The sequence below is a fragment of the Suricata suricatta genome, chromosome 16 (assembly GCF_006229205.1).
Source record: "Suricata suricatta isolate VVHF042 chromosome 16, meerkat_22Aug2017_6uvM2_HiC, whole genome shotgun sequence".
Classification (NCBI taxonomy): domain Eukaryota; kingdom Metazoa; phylum Chordata; class Mammalia; order Carnivora; family Herpestidae; genus Suricata; species Suricata suricatta.
The window spans coordinates 25,582,160-25,608,541 of NC_043715.1; the positions used below are offsets into that span (position 1 = coordinate 25,582,160).

At 51.4% G+C, this 26,382-nt stretch overlaps 2 protein-coding genes and 1 long non-coding RNA gene across 6 annotated transcripts in view; 1 reads left to right on the top strand and 2 right to left on the bottom strand.

The window, feature by feature from the left end:
• Positions 1–1,517, bottom strand: part of MMP15 (matrix metallopeptidase 15) — a 21,649-nt gene extending 20,132 nt beyond the window's left edge. The window contains exon 1 of the mRNA XM_029924239.1: positions 1,447–1,517. Coding sequence (XP_029780099.1) covers positions 1,447–1,517 — 71 coding nt within the window. The remainder of the gene's footprint in view (positions 1–1,446) is intronic.
• Positions 1,518–11,570: 10,053 nt separating this feature from the next.
• USB1 (U6 snRNA biogenesis phosphodiesterase 1) lies at positions 11,571–25,698 on the bottom strand. Of its 4 annotated transcripts, none has more exons than XM_029925071.1 (7): positions 25,500–25,697; positions 24,487–24,653; positions 22,217–22,400; positions 15,919–15,972; positions 14,882–14,987; positions 13,732–13,815; positions 11,571–12,635 (listed from the first exon to the last, which is right to left on the bottom strand). In XM_029925071.1, the coding sequence occupies exons 1-7, from the start codon at positions 25,613–25,615 to the stop codon at positions 12,531–12,533; spliced, it is 816 nt and encodes a 271-aa protein (XP_029780931.1). In that variant the 5' UTR covers positions 25,616–25,697; the 3' UTR covers positions 11,571–12,530. The 4 variants fall into 4 exon arrangements, with proteins under 4 accessions (XP_029780931.1, XP_029780933.1, XP_029780934.1 ...); XM_029925073.1 differs by having other exon boundaries at positions 12,522–12,643; positions 13,733–13,815; positions 25,500–25,698; XM_029925074.1 differs by having other exon boundaries at positions 12,550–12,695.
• Positions 13,713–23,295, top strand: LOC115280284. The gene is made up of 5 exons (XR_003903732.1): positions 13,713–14,179; positions 14,848–15,552; positions 17,998–18,168; positions 18,257–18,869; positions 23,256–23,295. It is a non-coding gene; the product is annotated as an uncharacterized LOC115280284 (long non-coding RNA).
• Positions 25,699–26,382: the final 684 nt, after the last annotated feature.

The following is a 26,382-nucleotide window of genomic DNA, read 5'->3' on the forward strand; positions in this document are numbered from 1 at the left end:
CCCGCGCCCGCCGGGGCCCGGGGCCCCGCGCAGTCCCGGGAGAAGGCGCAGGGAGCCGGTCGGAGCGAGTGAGCGAGCCAGGGAGCCGGCGCCCGACGTCCCCGGCGAGTTCGGCGCAGCTCGGGGCGCTCCCAGCCCTCCTCCCAGCGCGCCGCGGCCGCCGCCGCTCTTAAAGGGACCGTGCTCTCTCTGCGCGGACCGGGGCGGGGGCCGGGGGCGGTACCTCAGCCCGCGGCTTCTTTGTAGCAGGTGCCGAAGGTGGAGTCAGACCAGCGGCCCTTTTACTATTCCCAGAAGGGGGGGATCCTTCCCTGCCCGCCGCGTCACTCCCACCTTTGCTTTTGGAGAGCGGGTTTGACACTTCCCGGCTCCCCAGCGACCCCCTAGAGAGGGAGGAAGGGAGGAAGGAAGACTCTTCTTTCTCCCACCAGGCGGGTGTGCAGGGATATTAGGCTGCCTCGGTCAGAAAGGAGGTAAGAGGGATTCAAGAGTCCTGTCTTAGGTGGGGGAAAGATAAAAATCTAATGGTTTGTTGGCCCAGGTCTCTTTTCAAAAGCCTCGGATGTCTTTGGCCTTTGAGTGACTCTCCTCAGTTACCAGGTGAGGTAGGGTACCTTGCTTGGGCGGTGTGGTCAACAGAACAGAGGTTTCAGAGGGAGGCAATTGCCCTTTTCACCATTGCCATTTACCTGCGGCCTCCATGCCCTTATCTGGAACGTGGGGCAAAGGGCGGCTGAGGATTAGGTATGTTTGGGCTGTTTCCACATCACTGAGAAAGAAAACAGAAGGTAAACTGACAAAGATAGATTCTATTCAAAAAATTATTGCAATAGGGGAAGAGAGAGTCCAATATAGAATTGGACCCAATTCCAAATACACCCAAAACAAGGGGGTGGGTTATAGCCCAGGAGCAAGTGGAATGGGAAGGGGTGGAGACTGGTGGATGGGAAATGACTAAAAGGAGATATGGAGTCTGGGGGGTTTGGCTGAAGGCTGCGCAGGAGATCAGGTATTACCTGGAGAGTGGGAAGGATGGGACTGTGATAAGATCTCAAAGGTGGGAAATTCTGGATAAACTTGGCAGGCTTGCTCAAATTAAATTCTAGAAGAAAGTACACAGAAGGGCCTGGCTGGAGTGAGCGTTCAGGGGATCCTGACAGAAGTTTGGTCAAGCAAAGAATCTTAGAAATTCTTCTTTCCTCATGTGATCACCTTTTATTTGTTTGGAACCTTGCTGACAGTAGATCATCGATGTCCTGTATGACCCACAAGACTTTTAATGAGTAGGATACCTTGAAGATAAGTAGATGGAGATTAGAGATGGAACCAGGATGGGTACCCAACTTCACAGATCTTCAGAGATCTCCCAGAGGCCCCAGCGCCTGTGGTCCTTCCTTGGCAGAGTGAGCGCAGCGACAGCAAAACATTTCTTCATGCAGCTTTCACCCCTTCCTGGTTGTGGCAAAGGTGTCAGGTAGGTTGTTGGGGATGAAGCCACAGCAGTTGCATCTGACCATTGTGCAAGTGCCTTCTTCCGTAGCCAGGAGCACATCGATGGCACTGAAGTTATGAACAGCCCACTTAGGTTTCTTATTGTTGACCAGTTACGGATCTGAGGCCCATGATGAGATTATCCAGGGGCAAGGTGAGTGGCTTTGGCAGCAGTGAATAGATAATTCCGTTGTTGAAGCTAACTTCTTGGGATGGTACCCAAAAAGTGGCAAACATTTCCCCCAAAAGTGGTGAGGTCCTGGATGGAGCATAGGCCCAGTTCTGTAGCTGTTTTTGGGATGTCAGCTTCCCCGGACCTGAGCTCCTATATATATATATATATATATATATATATATAGGGATGTTGTGCATACCTCTTGTTCTTATAGTGAGAGCGAGGTAACCTTGAGGGAGGAGGGTGATTGTTTTAGAGATAATTCAAGAACGCAAGGAGGGGCACCTGGGTGGCTCAGTTGGTTAAGTATCTAACTTCGACTCATGATCTCGCAGTTTGTGAGTTTGAGCCTCACGTTGGGCTCTGTGCTAACAGCTCAGAGCCTGGAGCCTGTTTTGGATTCTGTGTCTCCTTCTCTCTCTGCCCCTTCCTCTCTCTCAAAACTAAATAAACGTTTAAAAAAAAAAAAGAATGCAAGGAGATTACAGGAAATAGAGTACGATGAAGAGAGATTGTTGATAAGATCGGTAAGGCAGCAAGATCTGGCCCAGCTGGCAGGTAACACGCAATAAGCTTGGGTTCCCCAGAAGAGAGTAGAATCAATGGGAATTAGCCAGGGGTCATAAAAATAATTATCTGGTCAGGATAACCAAAGCATGCTAATTTTAAGGATGAGAAAAAGATTTGTCTGGAGGTGGTTTGTGGTGGATGGGCTCCCTTTGAGAAGCTAGGTAGGAGAGGCATGGGGACATTTTCTTTCATATGAGGGATCTCCAGGGAACCCTGAAGTGGCTGGGGGGGGTGCATTATGTTGGACTTAGTGATGACTAGGTAAGTGTAATAATGAATGCACATTCTCGGAAAGGGTCCCATGATAAAATTACAATGGAAAAGACAGGACCCTTGTGAGGATAGACTGGAGTAGGTGTGGGATTTTCTCAGGATGTTACTACAAGGTTTAAAATGGTGGAGGAGACGGGACTTGCACAGCTCAGTGGGTTAAGCCTCCGACTTCAGCTCAGGTCGTGATCTGAAATGGTGGAGGAGGAGGAGGGGCAGTGAGTCAGTCAGTGAGCTTCCCACTCTTGGTTTCCGTTGGGGTGACGGGCTAGGGTCTTGATGACGCATCAGACACTGCGTCAGCCTAGGGCCTGCTTGGGATTCTCTGTCTATGCTTCTCTCTGTGCTCCTTCCCTGCTCTCGCTCTCTCTCCTTCAAAATATATAAATAAACTTAAGGAAAAAATGAAAACGGTGGAGGACGCGGCAGGCTTCCCTTCCTGGCCGCACCATTATGGCTTTTCCAGGCTTATGTTTCTGGCAGTTGAGGCAAGGGGCAACTGCTTGGTCAAAATACAAGCCAAATGGTCCAAACCACCGTTGGTCTACTATGTCCTGCATTTTGTCCCTTTCCGTGTGAGTTGTGTTGTATAAACCACACACACAGACACCTGAGACATAAACCTGGGGCCTGTGGAATGGCTGTCTTGGTATGCCCAAAGTCCCCCTGAGTGGCTTCAGTATCCAGCTTTTCCCCATCCAATTCTTTCCGAGTCTATTGCTATCCTTTTGGTCATATGGATTTCTTTTATAATTTCCTTAGGAGTCATCCTAAAATAATTCTCTCTCACAAGGGAAGGTGGATAATCCTACCAGAGATCTAGTTCCTCAAAGAGGATTCAAGGTCGTAGTCCAAAGGCTTGGAAACTGCTTGGATTTCTTGGGTGGTCAAGGAGGAGACTGGTGCTTTAGCATACTTATCAAGTCAATCTATTTCCTTAGGCCTCCGCTGAATTTTCTGTGAGTGTTCTGTGAGTTTTATCATAGTAATCTGCAGGGATAACAACAATGCCTCTAGCAGTGCCTGGGGGGCTCAGTTGGGTAAGCATCAGCCTTAAGCTCAGGTCATGATCTCACGGTTTATGAGTTGGAGCCCTGGCTCTGTGCCAACAGCTCAGAGCCTGGAGCCTGCTTCAGATTCTGTCTCCCTCTCTCTCTGCCCCTCCTGTGCTCATGCGCTGTCTGTCTCTCTCTCTCTTAAAAATAAATAAACATTAAAAAAAAAAAAAAACACCCAAACAATGCCTTTAGAAGGCCCGCTATTTGGAGTCCATTTTCTCTGGGGTACTGGCTGCTGTCACAAGTCCTGTCTGCCTTACACACCGGGATCATGTACGACCCCAAAGGCACAGCAGCTAGCAGTATATGTTAATCTTGTTCCTTCTGCTCTCAGGCAAGCCACAGTAGGAGGAATTAACTCAGCAACCTGGACTGATTTGACATTTGGCAGGGCTCAGTATTCTAGAGAGTTCTGTTGATCAGTGACAGTTCGTATCCAGACTAGAAGGCCTCATCATCCTTTCAGAGGTAGGAGCCATTGAGATGAAGAGTGAGGTCAATGGGCGGGGACTGAGGGGTTCTATTAATCTCGCCTAGGACAGGACCATGGTCTAGTGTTAAGGACACAATTGTGGGGCATCTCATTAGTGGGTAAGGGAAGAGGGTGGCAGGGTTTTGGCCATGATGTTTGGTGATGTGAAAGGGAGAGAATAGTAAGATTTCATAAGAGGTAAGTCAAAATGCAGAAAAGTACTATGTGTTTTCATCAAGCAATAGGGTCTGTGCAGTAGGAGGAACATGTATGTCAAGCAGATAAGCTAATGCTAAATCAGAGGTAGGTTGCACACATTTGGTGGCTGTAGCCATGGCTCATAGGCAAGGCGGATATACCTTAGCCACTGGGTCGAGTGACTAACGGTCTGTGACCATGATGCTCTTTGGATAACACTCTGAGATCATGACCCTTTATTCATGCACAAAGAAAAAGGCAGGGAGTAATCGGCAAGTCTAAGGGTGGGAAATGAAAGTAGAGAGAGAATCCTCAAGTTTCTCAAGAGCATCTTTGGATAGGGGGCCCCAGACTCTGGGGTCTGGGGAAACCTCCGTAGTCATGGCATAGAAGGGTGAGGCAATCATAGAGAAAGCAGTGTATCCATATCCTACAACATCCCACAAGACCTAAAATACCTATTAGTTGTCATCTTCTTTCGGGGAGAGGAAAATGTTGAATAGGGGAGCCTTGGTCTGTGAAGATAGTTGTTACCTACAGCTGAAATACCATGACCCAGATTTCAGACACATAGAGAGCATAGCTGAAGTTTGTCTCTAGCTACTTTGTGGCCCTTTCTTGCTAATGCCTTAAGAAGGTCTCCAGTGCCCAGGAGTTATCATAACTGTCAGAACGTCGAAGGAAGTCATCTATAAAGTGGACTAAGGTGGAGTCTTCTGGGAATTTTAATTCCCTCAACCTGGGATGTAGGGTGTGTGACAAGTACTAGGAGCCTCAGGAAAGCCTTGGGACATAATGGTCCAGGTACGTGGGGGTTATTTCCCCGGTGAAGGCAAACAAGTATTGGAATTCCTTATGAAGGCAAATTCTAAACAAGGCGGAACACAAATCAAAGATGGAACTATTAGGGGTTGGAAGGAATAGCAGACAGGTTTGCATTAGGATTAGGAACCGAGGCAGATCTGGGTTTAACGGTTCTATTGGCAGATCTCAGATCTTGGGCTGATATCTTTGCCCATTTGTTTTTTTTTAATGGCCCACATGGGAGTAGTACATGGATTAAAAGTGGGGATTAGAAGTTTTTTTGTCTAATAAACCTTGGATTATTGGGTGGAGACTCTCAAGTCCTTGTAGCTTTAAATGATATTGAGGAATCCTGGGGAGGGGCATGGAAAGACCTATTTCTCCCTGAAGGGCTTCTGTATCTATATCCGTTCCTATTAGTAGAGTTCTGTGGGGTTTGTTTTTTGTTTTGTCCATAAAGAAGAAGGAATCCTGTCTCATAGTTGATTTAAATATTCAGTGATGTAGGTATTAGTTGAAAGGGGCCAAGGACCCCAGGGAAGTCAGACACAGCTATTAGGGGACGTAGACAGGAAGGGGAGGAGTCAGGGACCTGTAGGAGTCCTTGCTGTGTATGATGAACTTCTATATCCCAACTCATGAGAAGACTGGTCCTAAAAGGACTCCGGGGCCACACAACTGGGAAGGAAGTAGTGTTGAGCTTTAAAAGGTCCCGTGGAAATAGCAAGGGGTTGAGACAGGCAGATTATGAGGTAAATTATCAAAACTCACCGCTGGTAAAGTTTGGTGACTCTGAGGAAGGGGGGCAGGAGACAATGTGGTGCTAAGTGTAGAATGTGTTGCCGGGGTGGGGGCAGGGGTCAATGAGAAGTGTGGTGGGTGCCCTGTAACATGGAAGGTTATTTCTCCTTGTGAGTTTGGTGGCACTTGAGGGCACTGGAGGAGAATCAAGCATTTTCTGGTCAGGAGGGGACTCAGGATTTTTCCTTCCTCTGAGGCCTGGCACTCGCAGACCCAACCTCCTTTTTCCTTACAATTTGAGCAAGTGTTTCAATCAAAGGGAGACCCTGATTTCGGAATTTGCCATAGATTAAAATGTTCAGGTCCTACTAGCTGTTTTAACTGCATTACCCTAAGCTTGCCTTCTGGATCCCAGTGTTGTCGAAATAGTATCTTCGCCATGCTGGGCTAATGTCTGGCACTTAGACATGTCTGCCTTTTGCCAGTTAATGTTATTTCTCTGGAATGTGTCGCAGAGCTCTAGTCTGAGACCATTTCCAAAGCTCGTGGCTAGAGCTGAGGCTGTTTGGAATGGCAATTCCAGCCCCAAGTGCTCTTTCTATGTTGTCTCTGATTAATGGTGATCACTGCGCACATTCATGTCTTTGTTTATAACTTCGAATACATGACCAATCAGTTTTGGTGAGAGAGGCCTGAGGAACAGCTTCTGGTAGTTTTTCTTTCCTCACTTTCTAAGGGGAATTAGGGTTGTCTGAGACCCTTGATGGCCTTCAGGTAGGGTATTCCTTAGGCCTTTCCAAACTGACAGGTGGCATCCCCCAGGCTAAAACATAGGTGGATACGTTGATATAAATCAGGGAATCTGGAGAGCAAGCTCCTGAACTAAAGTATTCAATACATCTTTTCCATTTCTTTTGGAAATCCGGAAAGTCCTTGACGATGACATGTTAATTTTGACTGAGATAAAGGCTTAAATGGAGTCTCTTGCATCAGCCTGGCTTGAGAATGGGTATTGGTTGCCCCCTAGGCTTCCTCTGCAAGAGACGGGGTGCACCTTACAGTTACAGGGCATTGAAGGGCTGGGGGTGGTGTTGGTGAAGAACATTTTGGGAAAGCATGATGGATATGAAGGATAACTAGGAGGGGAAATGGGGTTGCTGGGAGGAGTTCTGGGGGGTTTACTGAGTCAGAACTAATTTTCAGAAGACACTGTTTAAGAAGGTCTATAGTTCGGATGAGGTTTGAATCCTTTAGTTGCTGTTCAGCTTCACACAAGTGAACAAAGCAGACCATTGTGCATCAGAGATTTTTGTTCCTTTTTGCCCCAGGGCTCCCCATAGGTGGACTAATTTGGGCCTATCCCAAGAGCCCCCCAGAGGGCCCACTGTAGCTCAAGAAAGTTTTTAGTAAAGTTTTGCTAATGAGAAAGAAAGTGGACAGTATTCTGCTATACAAACATACAGTCAGCAGGAGTTTGAGGAGAGGTTTCAGTTGGTTGAAAAGCTCCCATGTTCTTTTTTTTTTTTTTTTTAACATTTATTCATTTTTTTGAAAGACAGAGAGAGTGAGCAGGGGAGGGGGGGAGAGGCAGAGAGAGAAACACACACACACACACACACACACACACACACACACACACAGAATCCGAAGCAGGCTCCAGGCTCTGAGCTGTCAGCACAGAGCCCGAGGAGGGGCTCGAACTCATGAACCGTGAGATCATGACCTGAGCTAAAGTTGACAACTCAACCAACTGAGCCACTCAGGTGCCCCTTCTTCTTCTTTATTTAAATGTTTATTTATTTATTTTGAGAGAGGTAGAGAAAGCATGGGTGAGGGAGGGGCAGAGAGGCAGAGAGAGAATCCCAAGCAGGCTCTGCGCTGTCAATGCAGAGCCCAATGCAGGGCTTGATCCCACGAACTGTGAGATCATGACCTGAGCCAAAACCAAGAGTCAGATATAACTGATTGGGCCACCCAGCCACCCCAAAAGCTCCTGTGTTCGTGATTAATGAATGTTATACTTATGAACAGAAATTCCTGGGATTCTAACCCAGCCTCTGCTCCTTACAGAGACTAGCCTTTTATAATCAGAAAAGCCTAGGACTAACCCAGCCTCTGTTTACCCAGGACTCTAACCCAGCTTCTTACAAACAGCTGCTTGCTTGGGACTCTGACCCAGCGTCTAGAGTCTGCTCAGAATCCTGAGAATCAAAATCTGTCCTCGCCATGCTTCAGGGCACATTTATCTGGAACGGTGGATTCTGGAGTAGGATTCACCATTGGATACCCAAACCAGCAAACAGACTGGAGACAAAAGGTCCAGGTGCACACCGTGAAGCCTAGTTGTCATGTCTAAGAGTCCGATGGTAGTTCAGACTTGGGTCACAGCACCAGAAAACCATTAAAGAGAAAAAGAGTTGGATGGAAGTTAAAGTGGTGAAGATAGATTGTATTGAAAAACAAACAAAAAACCCACTAAAACAAACTATTGCAATACGGGAAGAGACTCCAGTATAGACCTGGGCTCAATTCTCAATACAACCAGAACAAGGGGGAATTTATAGCCAAAGAGCCAGTTGCAGCGGTGAGGGGAGAACATCAATGGATGGAAAATTACTAAAAGGAGACATTAAGTCTGGGGTGCGTTCTGGCTGAGGCAGGCGGGATCAGATATCACCTGTGGGGAAGTGGGGAGGGGGGAGTTTGATCAGATTATCAAGGGTGGGGATTTCTCACTAAACTGATTTAGCAGGTTTCTTGCAAAAACTAGATTCTAGCAGGAAATACCCACAAAGGTGTTAGTTCTTCAGGGAAAAGGCTGGGACAGTTGTATACATTTCCATTCCCTTTTCTGTGGGATTCCTCATTTGAGAAATGGATTTCTAAGTGGTTTTAAAAATTGATGTATAGTTAACACAATGGTATATTAGCTTCAGATATAGAAATAGTGATTCAACATGTCTGTTCATACACTATGCTCTAAGTTTCTAAGGCTTTTACTTTGGAATATATAGTGGGTGTTAGAAATGGACAACAGGCTTGTTCTTGGTTTAACTGAACGCATTGCAATCGGTCACTGTATTTATTGCCAGTCAATCAATTAAGGGGTTAGAGGGGTGCCTGGCTGGCTCAGTAGATAGAGCATGCAACTCAGGTTGTAAGTTCAAGCCCCATGTTGGGTGTAGAGATTACTTTAAAAAATCTTTTAAAAATAAAATGAAAATAAAAACAAGAGTTTGAGTTTAGGAGGTTCTTAGTAAAGAGAGAGGCCCAAGGACCACCTGAAAGGCCTGTGGTCAGATAGCTTAGTCATTGTTTTCCTCTCTGTTGGAGGTTCCTCTCCTGGGGCAAATCCTACTTAAGGGGGAGGCACCCCTTTGATTTCGGCAGAGGGGTTTTCAAGTGATTGCCTTGGAGCTCCTGATATTTGGGTTTTGGCCTCTACAGGCGCCCCTGGCCTGCCAGGTGGGTTTTTCCATCCGTCCATCCATCTGTGACAGGGGTCTATGGCTCTGTTCAGGCCTGGCCAGCACCAGAAGCCTGAGGGGACAGACTGGTGTGGGCCTCAGTCACCCAGCTTTTTTTTTTTTTTTTTATTGTTTATTTTTGAGAGGGAGAGAGACAGAGTGTGAGCAGATGAGGGGCGGAGAGAGAGGGAGACACAGAATCTGAAGCAGGCTCCAGGCTTTGAGCTGTCAGCACAGAGACCTTATGCAGGGCTCGAACCTACGGACGGTGAGATCATGACCTGAGCTGAAGTCAGATGCTTAACTGACTGAGCCACCCTACTTTAAACATCACCCATGTTTTGCAAGTATCATTTCTTCTAGAACCTCCCTGTTCCCCCCCCCCCCCGGCTTTTGTTTTCTTGGAACCTTTTGAATTAAAGCCCAGACATGTGGCTTCACAGTACAGTTTCACTCTGAGACCCTGACGTGCCGTGAGGCTTTGGACAAACAGCAGGGGATTGGAAGCCAGGCCTGGGGTGGGGCGCTGCCCCAGCACTAATTTGCCAGGCAATCTTGAGCAAGCTGTTTCCCCTCTCTGGGTCTGCCTCCTCATTTGTACAAGGAAGGTTCTGGCTCAGGTACTGGCTGTGGCTCCTCAGAAAGGCAAGGCGCTGTGGGTTGGAACAAAGCCCAGGGGACCCCCACCCCCACACTGACCCCACCCACCGTGGGCCCTTTGGGCTCCTGGTACCAAGACTAGGAATAAACAAACAAGCCGAGGTAATTTCCCTCTTCCTTGGAAACAGAGCTGGGGTGGTCTGGAGAGGCGTGTGGAGAGAGCCGAGTGCCAGGTGGAAATGGGCCAGGGAGGCCTCCATGATCCGTTCCCTGCCCTGCAGGGAACATCTGAGGACACCGAGGCCAGATGTGTTGATTTTGCCCTCTCTCTGGTGTGATCAAATCCCCGTCAAGAGCAATCTCTCTGTGCCGAGCCAGCCCGCCGAGGGGTGGCCCCCAGCCTGTGCCGGTCTTCAGCCTTCGGAGCACATCTCCTCTTATGGAAGAGCCCCAGCTGCTTCTGCACTGTCAGCGCAGCGCTGCCGAGCGGCGGCTCCAGCAGGCACACTCAGCGTCCGCTCCAGCCAAGGCCAGGCCACCAGCCCTGGGGCGGCCTGGCCACCCCTCCCCCCTCAGGGAGTCTCCTACTTCCTTCCTCTGCCACCACCTGCCATTCCCCACTGAAGAGCCCTTTATTGATCTTGGCCCATTTCTCCAGGTTGCCCTACTGTAATTCCATCCGGGCCACATCCTCCCCTGGGACCAGCCCGGCCAGTCCTCCTGGGTTTTGTTAATGGTGGTGCCGTTCTCCTGGTGACAGCCAGTGTCCAGGATGGGAAACTGGTGTCCCTGACAAGGAAAATCAGCTGGTTGGTGCCCACAGAGCCTGCCGTGGCAGAGGCTGGCCTCCATGCTGAAATCGGACCTGCAGGAAACTGGGTGACTTTGCTTGCACCCCCAGTCTGAGGAGCGGGAAGTGGGGGGTGGGGATTCTGCTCTGTACACCCTGCTTGCCCCCTCCTCCTAGGCATCAGAACACAGAGCCACAGAGCTGGTGGCGCTAAGTGCTGGCTGCAGGGCTCACTGTGTCCCTGGCCTGCCAGGACGGAGGCCTGGCTTCTCTCCCTCTCCAGCGTGACCTCAAAATCCAGAACCGACTGAGCAAAGTTGAATCGGCAGATCCGCGAGTGGGGCCAGGGAATCACAGGACGGGCTTCCCTGTGTCTCTGGGCATGGAGTGGGAACTTGCCTCGGAAAATGCGGTGGCGCAGGAGGCAGAGTGCGATCCAGAGTACAGGTCCCCTCACTCAGGCCTGGGGCGGGGGAAGGGGGGCCGGAGGGGACCAGGGAGAGCAGTTGGGCCCAGGAGCCCCGGGCCGGATCCGGGTCAGGGTGGACCAGCGGTAAGGCAGTTAACCTGTTTCTCTGTCCAAGTGGCAGAGCCATTCCTCCCCACCTTACTTTTCAGGGATGTCACTAGGAGAACAGACGAGATGGCCCTAGAAAAGGCGGCAAATGGTAACAGCAGTATCAGGTCTGAATGTCGCTGACGAGGGGTGGCTGCCCCCCGCCACAGGCTGAGCCCTGGGCCGGGTGTGGTTTGTGCCACTTCTTGTAGGCCCGGCAGGCCTGGTGACCCCACTGTCATTTGACTGAGACCCCACCTTAGCAGTCATAACGGATTCCCAAGAGTCCCTCCACATGGCAAAGCAGGCTGGGGAAGGTGGGGGCAGAGGAAAGTCCTCTTTTCACCTAGTTGAACAGAAGCAGTCCCAGACAAAAGCCAAAATTAAAACTGCAATTTTCATTTGTTGAACATCACTTAAGACTACCACTTAAAAATATCTCTTTATCCATCACCAGAGATCCAGATGACAACTGGGGAGGACTGGCTTTTTGCTCTGGAGAAGGGCTTGATGGAAAACAAAAGCCCTGGGCGCCCTCGGAACGCCTGTGGCCCACAGCAGGCAGCTGAAGGCAGCAGAAAGAGGACTTTGGGGGAAGGTGCTGCTCCACCTCTTTGGGAAAGCTGATGAGAAGCCAGAGGTCACAGAGCCTTGGGGGCCTGGCTTAGAGCCATGAGCCAGGCCAAAGCAAAACATCTGCTCACGTCTCCCCAGGCACCTGGCTGGGGGCGAGTGGGAGGCAGGAACGGAGCAAACTGATGTACAACCGCAAATTAGCACTCTGTACCTTGGCCCTGAAATGCCCTCCGCTGGCACAGGAGGGGTGAGACCAAAAATAAATAAATAAAAGTGACTCGCTTCAAGGAGGGAGGGTGACGGACTCATAAAGCACCCTGTTCCAGCGTGAGTGCGGAAGAGGCAGGGCAAGATGGTGTTGAAAGCCCTGGTGGTGGCCAAGGGCATCAAAATGCAAACGGCTGAAGGGGGAAGGGTGTGTGAGAGGGGCATTTGTTGGAGGGGCTATGGTGGGGATTCTGGCTGAGTCTGGGCTGAGTCTGGGCGGGCTCATCCGGTGACCCTACTTTCTTTTGTGCAGGGCAGGACCACAGGCCTAGAACTAGGAATCCCAGGCTGCCCTCTACTGGTGGTTCCTGACAATGACGGCATGTAGCAGCACTGGACCTTCTGACCCAGGAGAGAACCAGCCCCCTGGGAGCTGGGGACCTGGGGACGAGGCCAGGCTTCCCAGTGGGAGGCTGGGAGCATCCCCATGGATGGGGGCCGGCTCCTCCATCTCCGCCGGCCTGCAGAGGGGCCCGGGATGTGGGCCTCTGATGCTCACTTCAGAGGCATTGAGAAGAACTTGTGCCCAGACTTGCAACGGACCTGCTCGGCGTGCACACGCAGCACCATCTCGGAGTCTTCAAACTCGTCCACAATTTTCTTCCACCGGGAGCCGAGAAAGGACAGTCACGTTAAAGGGAACCAGGGACCCAGAGGTCACTGCAAACAAGACCAGCCTACTCAAATCCTTCAGAGTTTAGGCCCTGTGGAGGGAGACTGAGGGCTGTAGAGGCTCTGGGCTCTGCACTTAGGTATTTGTCCAACTGGCTCTGCAATCTTGAGAGGTCAGTCCTATCGCCTCAAGCTTGCACAGGAGGAAGAGGATGCTCAGAGCCCTGGATTACGAACTAGAGCACTGGAATTGGGGTCGGGTCTGCTGGAGCCTGAAACCAGGGCTCTTCGCCCCCACGGCATGAGGCCAAGGGCAGAAGTGGCTGCTTGAGGAAGGCCCAGGGGCTGTAGCCACTCCCTGCACATGCTTTGTTTGGCTTGCAACATGTGTTTTTTTTTTTTAAATATGCATTAGTTGCCAACATTTGAAAATACAGAGATTCCACATAAAAATCTGGACTTCTGGCCTCCCTTGAAAAGCAGAAGTGCTAGCAACACGAGGTCCGTTTTCCCACAAGACCGCCTTCCCCACTCGCTCCTCGGCCACAGGCAGTGTACCAGAGACTCTGAAGGCACTGGCGGGAAAGGAGATGCGTCACCCGCTTCTCAGAACACGAAGTCTACCCGAGCGGGTGCTCCCTAGGCCTGGCATCATTTTGCTCATTTCCAACATGAGCCAGGCCTCTGTGAGCACCCAAGCCCTTGGCCTCTGGGCAAGGGGCGAGGACTTCAGGAGAGGCCAACTCGGCCTCTCTCAGATCAGTGTTCTGCTGAGCCGTGCTGCTCAAATTTTAATGTGCACACAGATCCCTGGAGATTTTGTTAAAAGGCGATTTTGACTTCTTAGGTCTGGGTTGGGACCAGAGAGCCTGGATTGCTCATCGGCTCCCAGGCGCTGTGGCCATGGGGCTGCCCATCAAGTAGCAAGGTAAGGTGAGGGGCCTCCTCCCCACTTCACTATTTCCCAGGCATTCTGGCTTGCATGCCTAATTCCCGGGGGTCCCCCGCTCCCCAGCCGCTCCAGGCCCAGACCCACATCCCGTCACGCCTGGGGACCCTCTGTGCTTCTGCAGTGGGAACTCACCTGCAGCTCCCGCAGGCACTGCCCTTCCAGCTGGGGACGCACATCACCCACGCACCAGGCCAGACTGACGTGGAAGGAGGGGTCCTGCGGAGGAACAGCAGGGAGGCAGACGGTTACCTGGAAGCCTTGGTGGGCCCAGACGTGACCAGAGGTCTGTGACGGTGCTGTCACGGGGTCCCTGCTGGAGCCCTGACCCTCAGTGTGGATCCCAAGCACCCTCTGCAGATAGAGAAAACAGCCCTGAGCTGGTGCTGGCCAGGGGCTGAGTTGTGTCCCCCGCCAGCATTCATATGTTGAAGCCTTTGGCACTTGGCATTTGGAGGTGGGGCCTTTGGGAGATAATGAGGGGCCCTCAGGACAGGGTTCATGCAAGCAGACAGCTGTCTACCAGAAACGGACCATGATGGCACCTTGATCGTGGACTTCTAGGCCCCAGAATCATGAGAAGGTAAGTTTCTGTTGTTTAAACCACTCCACCTACAGGGTTTTGTTACGGTGGCCTCGGCTGACTGAGGTGGCCCTGCTCTGAGAGGCCTTCCCTCCCACAGAGTCTTGGGGCTGGGGCGCGGAAGAGAATCTAGCTCTGTCTAAAACATTTCAATAGGTGACATACTTTCTAAGGTGAAATGACAAAAACCAAGCTGTCTAAAATTATAATCAATCATCTCCAGTGAGACTCCTGCTTCTATACGTCAGCAGGGCTTTAAAAGACTACATCAAGCCCTTTAGAAACCGGATACTCCATTTGGAGTTCAAGTACCCCTGGAGGGCATGAGGGGAGGGGCAGGAAGGTGTGCACAGCTACAACTTTTCCTGGTGCGTCAGTTTTACTAAAAAACTGGAGAACTACTACTTCTTAAAAAAGAGAGAAACAGGGACCCATAGAGTAGAATGAATAAATTGTGTGCATATTTAAGATATAACAAAAGATTTCCAAGAAATGCTGGACTTGCCATGGGCTGCCCCTGATTCCACTCAGACCCCTCAACTCCCCCAGAGATGTGTGTCCCCTGAAGCCTGGCATTTGGGACACTTCACATGGGTCAGTTCTGGAGGGCTTGCTTCAGTCTGCCTCCAACAAGGTCTTCTTTAAGGATGCTTCTGTTCTGGTTCCAGGTGGGCCGATGGAGAAGGAAAGGCTGTTTGTTACCTGGTAGAAAGTGGTGAGGTCAAATTCCTCCATGACTCTGTCTACCTCTGAAACCAGGTCCAGGAATTGGGTGTGCCCCGACGTGACCTCGAGCCCAACGAAGGTTCTGGAGAAGGCAGAAGTGGAGACAACACGGGCATGTGATGCAGCCTCTGAGAACATAAGCCACCCCCGCAGGGGCAGAGGGCCAAAGAGAAAGCACTTAGGTCGTGGTCGCGGGCTCTCGCCCCATCTCCTGGCTGACTCTTTCCTCTGTCTGTACCCCTTCCTTCCCCAGTTCTAGTCACACATCTCTCCTCCTTCCCCAGGATCTCACAACCCTTCAGGACTGCCTTCATCTCCCCCACCACGTCTACAAGCCCCAAGCTTTTGTGGCCCTGGTCTCTGCCATCGCATGGCTCCTGAGTCTGGGCCCTTTCTCGGAGACGTGGCTCTGGGGCGCCAGCTCCCCGCCCCTCAGCTCTCAACACGCTCTCATCTTGAAAAACCCTCCGTGGGCCCCCATCTTCAGCCAGCCCCCCTTCCGGTCTCAGCACAACTTATTAGATGAGTTGCCTACTGTCACGATCTCTAATTCATCACCTCCCAGCTGCAACCCACCCACCACTTGCGGAACACGGCTGGCTCATTCGAGCCTCCTGACTGCCCAGCGATGGATGGATCAAGGGCAGGTGTGTGATGGTGTGGAAATGAGAGGTCACAGAGGTGAAGGTATGAGCTAGAAGTTCAGCTGGGGACAGAGCTGGGCAGGGGCCCAGGTTTTCTTCTAGGGGTAGGCTTTTGTTCACTTTACCAAGACTTTTTTCTCTACCTCTGTCTACTCCTCCTGCCACGTTCCTCTAGCTGTTTCTCTTAATGAAAGGTTGGGATTTGGAAAGAGCTGCTTTTATAGTCACAGAATTGGTTAAAACACAAACAAAGAAAAAAATTGGGGCAGACAAGGCCAGAAGCAAAGGACCCCCTCAATCTTTACTTCAAAGAATTCTGGAGTTCTGGAAGCAACCGGAGGCAACTGGGGGCATATGGGAGAGACCCACCTCGTTTTCTCTTGATTGGTATAAATCTTTACACGGTTGGCAGTAAAGAAGAATCTGGAATTTAGAAGAGGAAAGACCACATTCAGAAAGAATAATAAAAAAACAAAATTCAGAAAAAAGTTTATATTTAAAAAAGAGGACTTTGGGGTGCCTGGGTGGCTCAGTTGGTTAAGCATCTGGCTTTGGCTCAGGTCATGATCTCACGGTTTGTGGGTTTGAGCCCTGTGTCGGGCTCTGTGCTGACAGCTAGCTCAGAGCCTGGAGCCTGTCTTCAGATTCTGTGTCTCCATCTCTCTCTCTCAAAAATAAATAAAAACATTAAAAAAAATTTTTTTTAAAAAGAGGACTTTGAAAGTACAGTTAACTCATTTCACACTTCATTGTTACCCTGTTATACAGATGGTATAACTGAATCCTAAAATATTAGAGGGACATACCTTCCATAATCACCCAGGTGAAGTTAACACAGAGCTTCACTCAGATGCTAGCAAATGTTTTATTTATTTTTTAAAGACTTTATTAAAGAAAAATTTTTTTTAATTTGAGAGAGAGAGAGAGCGCGCGCGCGTATACAAGCAGGGGAGGGGCAGAGAGAGAGGGAGAGAGGAGGAATCTCAAGCAGGCTCTACACTATCAGCACAGACCCCAATGCAGGGCTCGAACTCATTAACCTTGAGATCATGACCTGAGCCAAAATCAAGAGTCGGGGATGCTTAACTGACTAAGCCACCCAGTCGCCCCAAATGATTATTTCTTTTTGAGAGAGAGTAAGGGAAAGAGATTCTGAAGTGGGCTCTGTGCTGAGAGCAGGGAGCCCAAAGTGAGGCTCACACTCACAAGTCGGGAGATCATGACCTGAGCCGAAATTGAATGCTCAACCACTGAGCCACCCAGAAGCCCCTAGTGAGCTATAATCTTAACTTCAGTCAGTCTGACTCCAAAGCTGTTGCTCTTACCTCTGGAGCTTTAGTGAGGGAAAGGAAGTGTGAAAAAGGGGCAGAAACACCTGCCCCCACCCCCCCGACCCCTCAGGCCAGTTCCACAGGGACCATCAGGTTCATTCTGACTGGCTCCGGCTGTGTTCTCTGTGACACCAGGTGATCTCAGAGGGACAGACTGGCTTCCTGCCTTGAGTGGATCAACTTGGCAAATCCTATTGCAGGAAATGATCATTTATGGCTTCCAGGCCAAGCTTCTGGATGATGGAACACAGCACCCCAGCCTGCTGGGTAGAATCTCATGACTTGTCCGAGGGCTCCGCGTCAATCAACATTGCCGTCAGCCTTCGGCCTCCCAATGCATCCCTTTGGGAAAGAATGTGAGGCACGACAGACGCTGCAGGGGCTTGGTTAAGTGTACAGTTTACATAGAGTTCTGCAAGGGACCTGGCAGACACCCTGAAGGACATTGGAGGTTTATGCCCAACTGGGAGGATTAGTTTTATGTGTCAACTTTGTCTGGGCTAAAAAGATACCTAGAGGGCTGGTAAAATATCATCTCTGGGTATGTTTGTGAGGATGTTTCTGGAAAAGATTAGCATCTGAATTGGTGAACTGAATAAAGCAAATGGCCCTCCCCAGTGTGGATGGGCATCATGCAATTGACTGAGGGCCATGACAGAACAAAAAGGCAGAGGAAGGGGCAAACTGGCCCCCGCCACCCGCTTGAGCAGAGACATTCATCTTCTCCTGCCCTTGGACACTGGCTTTTAGGCCCTACAGGGATGTACCCCATCAGTCATCTCCCCTCCTCCAGCCCCTAGATTCTCAGGCCTTTGGGCTCAGACTGAATGACACCACGGGCTTTCCTGGTTCCCCAGTTTGCAGATGGCAGATTGTGGGATTTCTCAACTTTCGGAACTGCATAAGCCAATTCCTATAATAAATCTCTGTGTATCTTTACCTCCATCCTATTGGTTCTATTTCTCTGGAGAACCTAACACAGATTTTGGTACCGAGGGTGGTTCTAAGCCAGACTTTTAAGGTTCGGTTTTCTGAATTGGTTGTCTAATCTGATTGGAATCAAAGACACTCCTAACTCTATTTCTAGTAGTCAAGAGAACACTGGTACTCTATACAGGAACCCATCAGAGGGACGAGTAAAGTATCTGCACTGCACACTCCTAGTCAACCATTTATTCGAAGGAGCTAAGTGACTCTCTGTAGGACCCTTCTGAACAGTTTGGCGTGAACTATGGGACATCACAGCCCTGGCTGGCGGTACCTAATGTGGCAAGACAAAGTGGGAAAGGTGAGCTCGGGGCTTTGAATTTCCAGCTTAAGCAGCATACAGGACCCGGGAGCTTCTAGTCAGCCCTGAAGGAAACTGTCTCCTCCAGCTGCAGGGCTGAAACTGGCGAAAATCAAGGGCTGTGGAAAAGCAGCATCCTGTGATGGGCAGAATTACACACAAGTCACCCCCCTCGCTGTGTCGGGCGCGGCAGCGCAAGGAAGGATGCTGACCAGGAAAGAATGCGATCCTGCACGTCGAGATGGGGACATGTGGGAACCCCTGAGGAAGCTGGGGCTCCGAGCCCCAAAATTCCGATAAGCCTTCTTTCCCAGTGGAAGCGGCCCCCCTGCTGATGGTGGTTTGGGCCTTGCCACCCCCACCAGAGGGGGTTAACTTGGCACTGCCTGAGGAACCGGTCATGGTGTCCACTGAAGCAGTTACCTGCAGGAAGATGCTGTGTCTCCTCAGGAACTGCCCTCCCAACCCCTCTTTGCTTCTAGAGCAGGTGAGACCCATGAGGAGATGGGCCGTGCTCCAGAGTACTACTTGAGTTTTCTAATTTACAGGCGCACGAGTCCAGGGACCATGTGTGGGAATGGACGTTGAAGGTGTGGGATGACAGTGCACGCATCGTGAAGTCGGACGGGGCTGGATATCTGGATGTGGGCTCACGGAGCAGAGATCCAGTGTGAACGAGGAGTCAGAAACGGATTTGCTCGGTGAGTTGCCTGAAATGTGGACCAAAAGGTGGCTTTGGTGAGAGAGCTTGAAATGTCTGACTTGAGAGGTGGCAGCAGTCACCGTGATAGACAGCAGAGTCAAAGCAGCAGTCAGAATGCTGGGACTCACGCAGACCCGGGGCACTGGCTAAGTGCCCTGGTGTTCCGAGCAGCAAAACAGACAGGAAGCCTACTGAATTCTTCCTTCGTCTGTACCAGCAGCAGAGTCCTAGGCCACGCGAACAAGGCCTAACTTGAATCATAAAAAGAATGTCACGGTCCCTCAATTTCCAGACCTGGGCCAGTTTATAGACCCAAAACCCCTCAAAGGAAGGGGGTTGGGGGTTGGGTCCCTTTGAGGAAGGATCCTGGTACACTACTAAAAATTTATGCTGTTCAGTTTTTTCCTAGCCTGCCCAAAAGGGACCTTTGGCGTTTTACCAGGGTAACTGTGCATTAGGGAAAAGGAACTAATCAGACCTTTTGGGACCCACTGGTCACTGGCTCTGAATTAATTCCAGAAGACCAAAATGTCATGGTGGCCCTCCAGGCAGACTAGGGGCTGGCTTATGGAGGCCAGGGGACTGATGGAGTTTCAGCTCAGGTCTGTGTCAGTGGGCCCCTAAGCCCACACTGTGGTCATGCCTCCAGCTCTGGATGCATAATCGATCTAGCTGGCAGAACCCCATATCGGTTTCCTGACCGGTGGGGTGAGAGTGATTACTGCAGGAGGGCCGAGTGGAAGCCATCAGAACTGCCTCTACCTAGGAAAGCAGTAAGACAAAAGCAATAACCACTCCATCCCTAGAGGGACTGCAGAGATCAGTGTCACCATCAAGGGCCGGAAAGACGCAGGGGTGGGGATTCCCACATCTCCACACGACTGTCCTATCTGGCCGGTGCAGAGGACAGACGATCTTGGAGAACGGCAGTGGATTTATGGAATAAGCTTCACCAAGTGGTGACTCCTTTGACAGCGGTATTCCAGATGCGGTTTGATCGCTCAAGCAAATTGACAGACCCCTTGGTTCCTGGTGTGCAGCTACTGAACTGGCAAATACCTTTTTCTCGAGCCCTGTCCATGACGCCAAGGGTCAGTTTGCTTTCAGCTGGTAAGGCCAGCAGTACATCTTCACTGTCCTGCCTCTTGGGTCTATAGTCTCCAGCCGTGGGCCATAATTTATTTTGCAGGGTCTCATCACCTCTCACTTCCACAAGACATTATACCCGTCCATTGCACTGATGGTTTCCTGCTCATCAAGTGAGCAGGAAGTAGCGACTTCTCCAGACTTGAGGAGCCCCTTCTCCCAGTCATCTTGTATCGGAGGGCTGCTCTCCCACTTTGTGCTGGTGGAGTGGTCTCTACCCCCTGCTCCAGGGGTGCACACCTGACCCAGGCCTGGCCAATCAGAGCACGGCATTCCCTCAGCCGCAGCAACGACATCAAAGGTGCATGGCCTTCTCTTGGTCACAGGCTCAACCAGACAAACTTGAAGAGGCCACCTAGCCCGGCTTCATCCAGGACACAGAGCAGGAAACGCCATGCACCAGCAGGCGAGCATCAGGGGAGTGAGTTCAGTGATCTAGATGCTATTCTCTGGTCCCAAAATGAGCAAGAGGATAAGGTACATCTGTGCCCCTCAAGGGCCATCATCTCTTGTAATGGCCCTTGGCCCAATTTCCCAGAGGTCCCAGAAAGGGACTTGTCCAGTCAAAGGACCACTGCATGCAGAGAAGCCCAGGGCCATGGCTTCTTGCCAGGAGTTTCGTTCACTCATAGTCTTCGAAGCCCAGATGCAGGGTGCCAACAGGCCATTTTCACCACAAGTAACATGGCCCCAAACACAGCTGACATCCCACCTTCATCCAGAGAACAAGCTGGAGGCAGGAGAACGGAGGCATTCTCATGGAGAGGGGAAAGGGTTTTGTTAACTGTACCCACAAACGGACAGCAAGTTAGCCAAATCGGACCAATCAAAGTCATTCCCGTGACTTTTGCTGAAGCTATTAGAAAAGAGAGCTGTCTCCCCAGGGGGGCAGACTAGCAGCCCCAAGCTGTCCGTGGCCGTCTTTGCCTCTGTAAGACTGAAGCCTGACCCGGAGAGGGTCCGAGCCAAGAGATGGCGAGAGTCAGGTGCCATCTGACATCTGCTGGTCACTCCAATCCACTCGTGCATGAAGCCAGTGCTACTTTGGGCTTTTTAGTTATACCAGCCTGTAAATCCCCCCACTCCCACCCCAGTTTAAGCCACTTTGGGTTGGATTTCTGGCACTGTGACCAAGAAAGTCGTGACTAATACACATATTGCTCAATAAATTTGGTGGTGGGAATACAAAAGGGGAGGGGTGGGAGCTGAATGAGGTGGAGACATGAGTTTTAGTCCGGATTCTCAGGCTGACATCCTCCCTTCCTCCTCTGGCCCTCGGAAAGGGCTGAACCAAATGGGCAGTTCCCCACCTGGGCGGAGTGCGTCCATGGAATTTCTGGGCCTGAGGCCTCTTGCACTGTGGGCGCGAGGCTAGCACACGCCTGTGCTTCTCCTGCAAGTGCACACAGCCAGGGTCTGGCTGCACCTCGTCTGGAGAAAGAGCTCTGCAAATAAAACCACCACCTGGATGGCTTCTTAGGCTCCTTCTGGAACCAACATTCAGAGGACGCCTCTCTCCTCCTGTTCAATTGCTCAACAAACATCCACCATCCACTTTGATGCCTACAGTGAGCAGAGCACCCGTAGAAGAGACGGGCGGGGGAGGGACCCAGAGAGAAGCGTTCTGGGCCTGCGGGCACCCGGCGCCACAAGGGGGAAATGGACATGGTGGTGACTGGGGATAATGACATGAGCACGGGGGTATGCACCGCCACAGCACGGGAAGATCCCTGGGACCGAGGGACTCCGGGGGAGCCGCCAAAGCACAGAGCATCAGCGAGGGAGCAGGGCTTTGATCTGCTCCAGGGTAGGAGGGAAGGCTCTCTGGTAACAAGAAGAGATATGAAAAGTTGAGGAAGAGAACGTCTTCGGCTGGCAGACAAAACCGGAGGCAGGGCCCAGTTCTGATCCTCAGCCAAGCGCCACGCCGCTCACGGGTTCCCTTGGAGGCAGCTACCACCGCCCCCATGACCTGCCCACAGGTAAGGACTTGAGGCTTCCAGAACTGCTGTCACATGCCCAGGTCTGCTCGGGATGAGGCGCGTAGCAGGTGGCTCTGGGAGATGTGCCATGTCCTAACCTTTTGGTCTGGCCTGCTGGCTGGGGTAGCACCCCCACACCTACGCCCCCACGGTAGCTGAGCACTGGAAGAGGAGCGTGGAGGGGAGACGAGAGGCAGAGGAAGCACCGGGCACTCACCGCTGGAAGGAGGCCACGCGGTCCTTCAGAGCCCGCACGAAGGGAAGGATCCAATGATGCCGCAGCACCACGCTCTGGGACAGGCTGAGGTGGAACGCTTCCATCCGGACCAGCCGGGGGACGTGTGTCTGCGCGAGGGGCAGCAACGTGTCGAGCAGGTCCAGGAACTCCTCCCTGGTTTCATCTGGAGGGAAGAGTGGATAGGCTGGGCCACGCTCTTAGCCAGGGTGGCGGGGCTGAATAAAGAACCCCAGAAGGCAGAGAAAGGCCTTTGTTACTCTGGGTTTTAGGAGAAAATGACTTTGAAAGCAGTCTAGCTGTATGTATTTTAATAATATTTTAATATAGTTTAATGGTTCAAGAAGAAACACACATATGCTCATTGTAAAGAATTCAAGTGGAAATTCAAGCAGGGGTGCCTATATGGCTCGGTAGATTAAGTGGCAGACTTGTAATTTTGGCTGAGGTCATGATCTCACAGTTTGTCAGTTCAAGCCCCGCATCAGGCTCTGTGCTGACAGCTCAGAGCCCGGAGTCTGCTTCAGATTCTGTGTCTCCCTCTCTCTCTGTCTCTCCCCTGCTCACGCTCTCTTTCTCTCTCAAAAATATATAAACATGAAATATAAATAAATTACAGTGTACATTACAAAAATGTATGGTGTAAAATAACGTACACTCTCAAGGACAGCAAATTTATTTAATTTAAAGTTTCTTCCTCTCTCTTTATCTCTCTCTTTTTTTTTTTTTTTTTTGTAATCCCAGTGTGGGGCTTGAACTCACAACCCCGAGATCAAGTCGCATGCCCTTCTGATGGGGCCAGCCAGGTGCCCCAAGGATAGAAACTTTGAGAGCTGAGATAAAACAGATATATGTAAAGAGGTTCTAATACTTTCCTTCTGAATGGATCCTCTTGACCTCTCCCCCAGGGGGAATACACCCTACTTTCAAGACCACTGCCCTAGATATCCAGACTGCCAAACTTGGATGCCTATCTCCCCAACCCCTTATTTTATTTTTTTAATGTTTGTTTATTTTTAAGAGTGACAAATAGAATGACCAGGGAGAGATGGAGAGAGAGAATCCCAAGAAGGCTCCGCACTGTCAGCACAGAGCCCAATGCGGAGCTCACACTCATGAATGGTGAGCTCATGACCTGAGCCGAAGTTGATGCTTCACAGACTGAGCCACGCAGGCGCCCCTCCCCAGCCTTTTCTCAATGTATGTACTAATGTATATATTTTATTTGTTGATGAGATGTTAGTGCACCATTCAAACTGTTCTTTCACCGCCTTTATTCATATAACAGGACATGTTGGACAGCCTTCCTCTCAGTGCAGAGGGCCAGCTCCTGACTACAGCCCCACAGTAACCCATCATCATAAACGGCACTTATTAGTCTCCTGTTAGACGTTTAGAACCTCCAGATAAACATTTAGAATGCTCCTAATTTTTCACAAAGACAAAGATCACTACAATGACCACCATTATATGTTCACATTTTCTTCTTCTTCCTTTTTAATCAAATGTATGACTGGAGCCGCAGAGCTAACAGTCTGCTCACACGCAGTGTGTTACTCGATTTGTCCAACTGCCCTGCTGAGTAGGCAGTATAGGAATCGGTCTCATTTTGTGGATGGGGAAATGGAGGTTTTAAGAGTTGAACTGATCTAACGCAAAATACTAAGAGCCACCACTGTGCATTGTGCAAAGAGCCTGACATAGTGATCTGATTTAATCTTCACAAAAGTCCTAGGAGATATGTATTCCCCATTTTAGAGATGAGGAAACTGAGGTTCTCAGAAGTCCAGTAACTTACTTAAGGGTACCCAAACCAGTGGGTAGTGAATTGAGGTCTCACTCCAAAGCCTGGGCATTTTTTGCCTGCCATTCACTTATGAGGGCTGGGAGGGGAGGGAGACTTGACTCCAGTACACCTAGGGCCCTCTTAGAAATAAACTGCCAGCTGCAGCCACACTCTGGGATGGCCTTGACACTCTGCCCAGACTCTCCCTTGGTCACCTCCTCAAGAGTGAGGAAACATTATACCCAGGGTTAATAAAAAAATACTTCAGTCAATGAACTTGAAACTGAAACCAAGTTTACAGAAAAATCCCCCAATTCTCCAAACTTGTTCTCTCTCTGCTAAGTCTCTCTCCTACCATCAATGTCAGAGATTTCTGGCTTCCTCTTCCTAGTTGGGGCCAGCTTCCTCCCATCAGTCAGAGAGGCGCCTATCAGTCTTAGCCACTCGTCTTTTATACATTACTCACAAGGCACGAAGACGTGGGTGGCCCAGTTGCCTCGCTCGTGGGGGAAGGTGCGCACCCGGCCCCCATGTTTTGCACTGTCATCCTCAGGCCCTTCTTCGGTGCCCAGGAACATGTGCAGCACACTGTCAGGTACCGGCAACCTCTGGTTGGGAAGGGGGCTCTGGGCGCTGCGAGAGAAACCAGAAAACGAGCACATTTATCCTCCTAGAATTCTCTACCTCTGTACATACAAAAGTTGTAACCCCTTTTACAGGGTGACCATGTGCATCTATTTCCTACCAGGTGCTGTAAGCAACTTCCAGATAACCACACAGCCCCTTCCCCAGTGCTGTCTCACTGGGGTCCCTCAACAGCCCCAGGAGGCCGAATTTAGCTGGGAGCTTCCTAGGGGAGACAAGTGGGCAGGCAGCAGTGTGTGGTTCGAAGGTCACATTCCCTACCTACACAAGCCTGAACTGCAATAGCACTGCTTAACTTTGGGGTCTTGGGCAGGTCATGGCCACTCTGTGGGCTTCATTTTCCTGATCGGTGAAGTGAACGTGATAGAGCTATTGTGAGATCAACCAAGATCAACTGCTTGAAAGGCACTCTTCAAAGAACCAGGCATGGCACTTGAGAACTGAAGCTCCACGAAATAAGGCTTCGCCGGTTTTGTTCACTGTCAAGTGTCCCAGTCCCGAGCCTGGAGCCGAGCGGGTGCTCAATCAGTATTTTACTGGATGAATGAAAACACTCCCGGAAAGAGGAAACAGACCCAGGGGTGGTGCTGTGGTGCACGCCAGCGGCGGTGGCTGGACCCGAGCCCACGTTACCTGCCTCCTAATCTACCTAGCTAGGAGGGGGCACTGTGGGGCTTTGTCTAGGGCTGTCCTCCGGGTCCTTTCCCGCTGTTTCCCCTGTCCTATCCTGGAGAGCCACCCCGCACCATCGCCCTCTCTCCTCCAGATGCCCGGGTTCCGTCAGGGTGTCGCGCAAACCAGCACCCATCCCCAAACGACTTCTTCGCTCCTTACCGAGGGCAGACTCCAGCCCCCAGCCGCGCCTGGGCCCCCGCCTCGGCCTCCGCTTTGGACTCATCCTCATCCTCCGAGCCGCTGCTGCTGTAGCCCACCAGGGGCGCCGCACTCATTGGGCCTCCTCCACTACAAGAGGCCGGCTCGGCCAGCGCTCGCACCCGGAATTCCGCTGCGCCGGAAGTGTTCTCCAGGGGCGGGGCCCGGGTTAGCACCGCCTCGGGGCAGGGCCTGGAGGGGCGGGGTCCGGCGGGACTCGGGCGAGACTCTACCACCGAGACCTCGCTGCCCGCAGGTTCGCAGCGCCTGGACCGGTACCTAGAGCCTTCTGGAACCCCACCCCCCCCAGCCTCCGTATTCCCATTTCACAGATCGCTCTGGGCCCTGACCTCTCTATCCGCTGCTCTGTCTGTAGCCATCCGCGACCAGACCTCCCAGCCACGGACAGTCCCTGGGTCAGCGGTCAGTGCCCTAGACCCAAAGGAGATGGGAGCAGAGGTCCGGAAGGGCCCTCCTCAAGCGGGTCTAAAGGCCGAGCTCCAGGGGCCCGTCTTTTAAGAGCAAGCTGAGCAGTCAGCGGCGGGTCAGTTCCAGAAGATCAGAGGGTCTAGGAAGCTCCTCTTCTCAAGTGCTGGCGTCTGGCCCGGGGCCGGGCCGCTGGAGCCCCCTTCCTCTAAAGGCGAGCAGGTTGGTCGGAAGCGAGCGCCCTCCCTGGGTCAGCTGAGGCGTGCCGACCGAGTAACTGGAGAACCACCTCGCACGCCTGACTGTCCGACCCAGCCTGGCCGCGGGGTCCCCAGCAGGGGGCGGCCTCGCTCCGCGCCGCCCGCTCCTCCCGCAGCCGCCGCCGCCCCGGCTGCCGCTCCTCCCCCGGCCCCGCCTC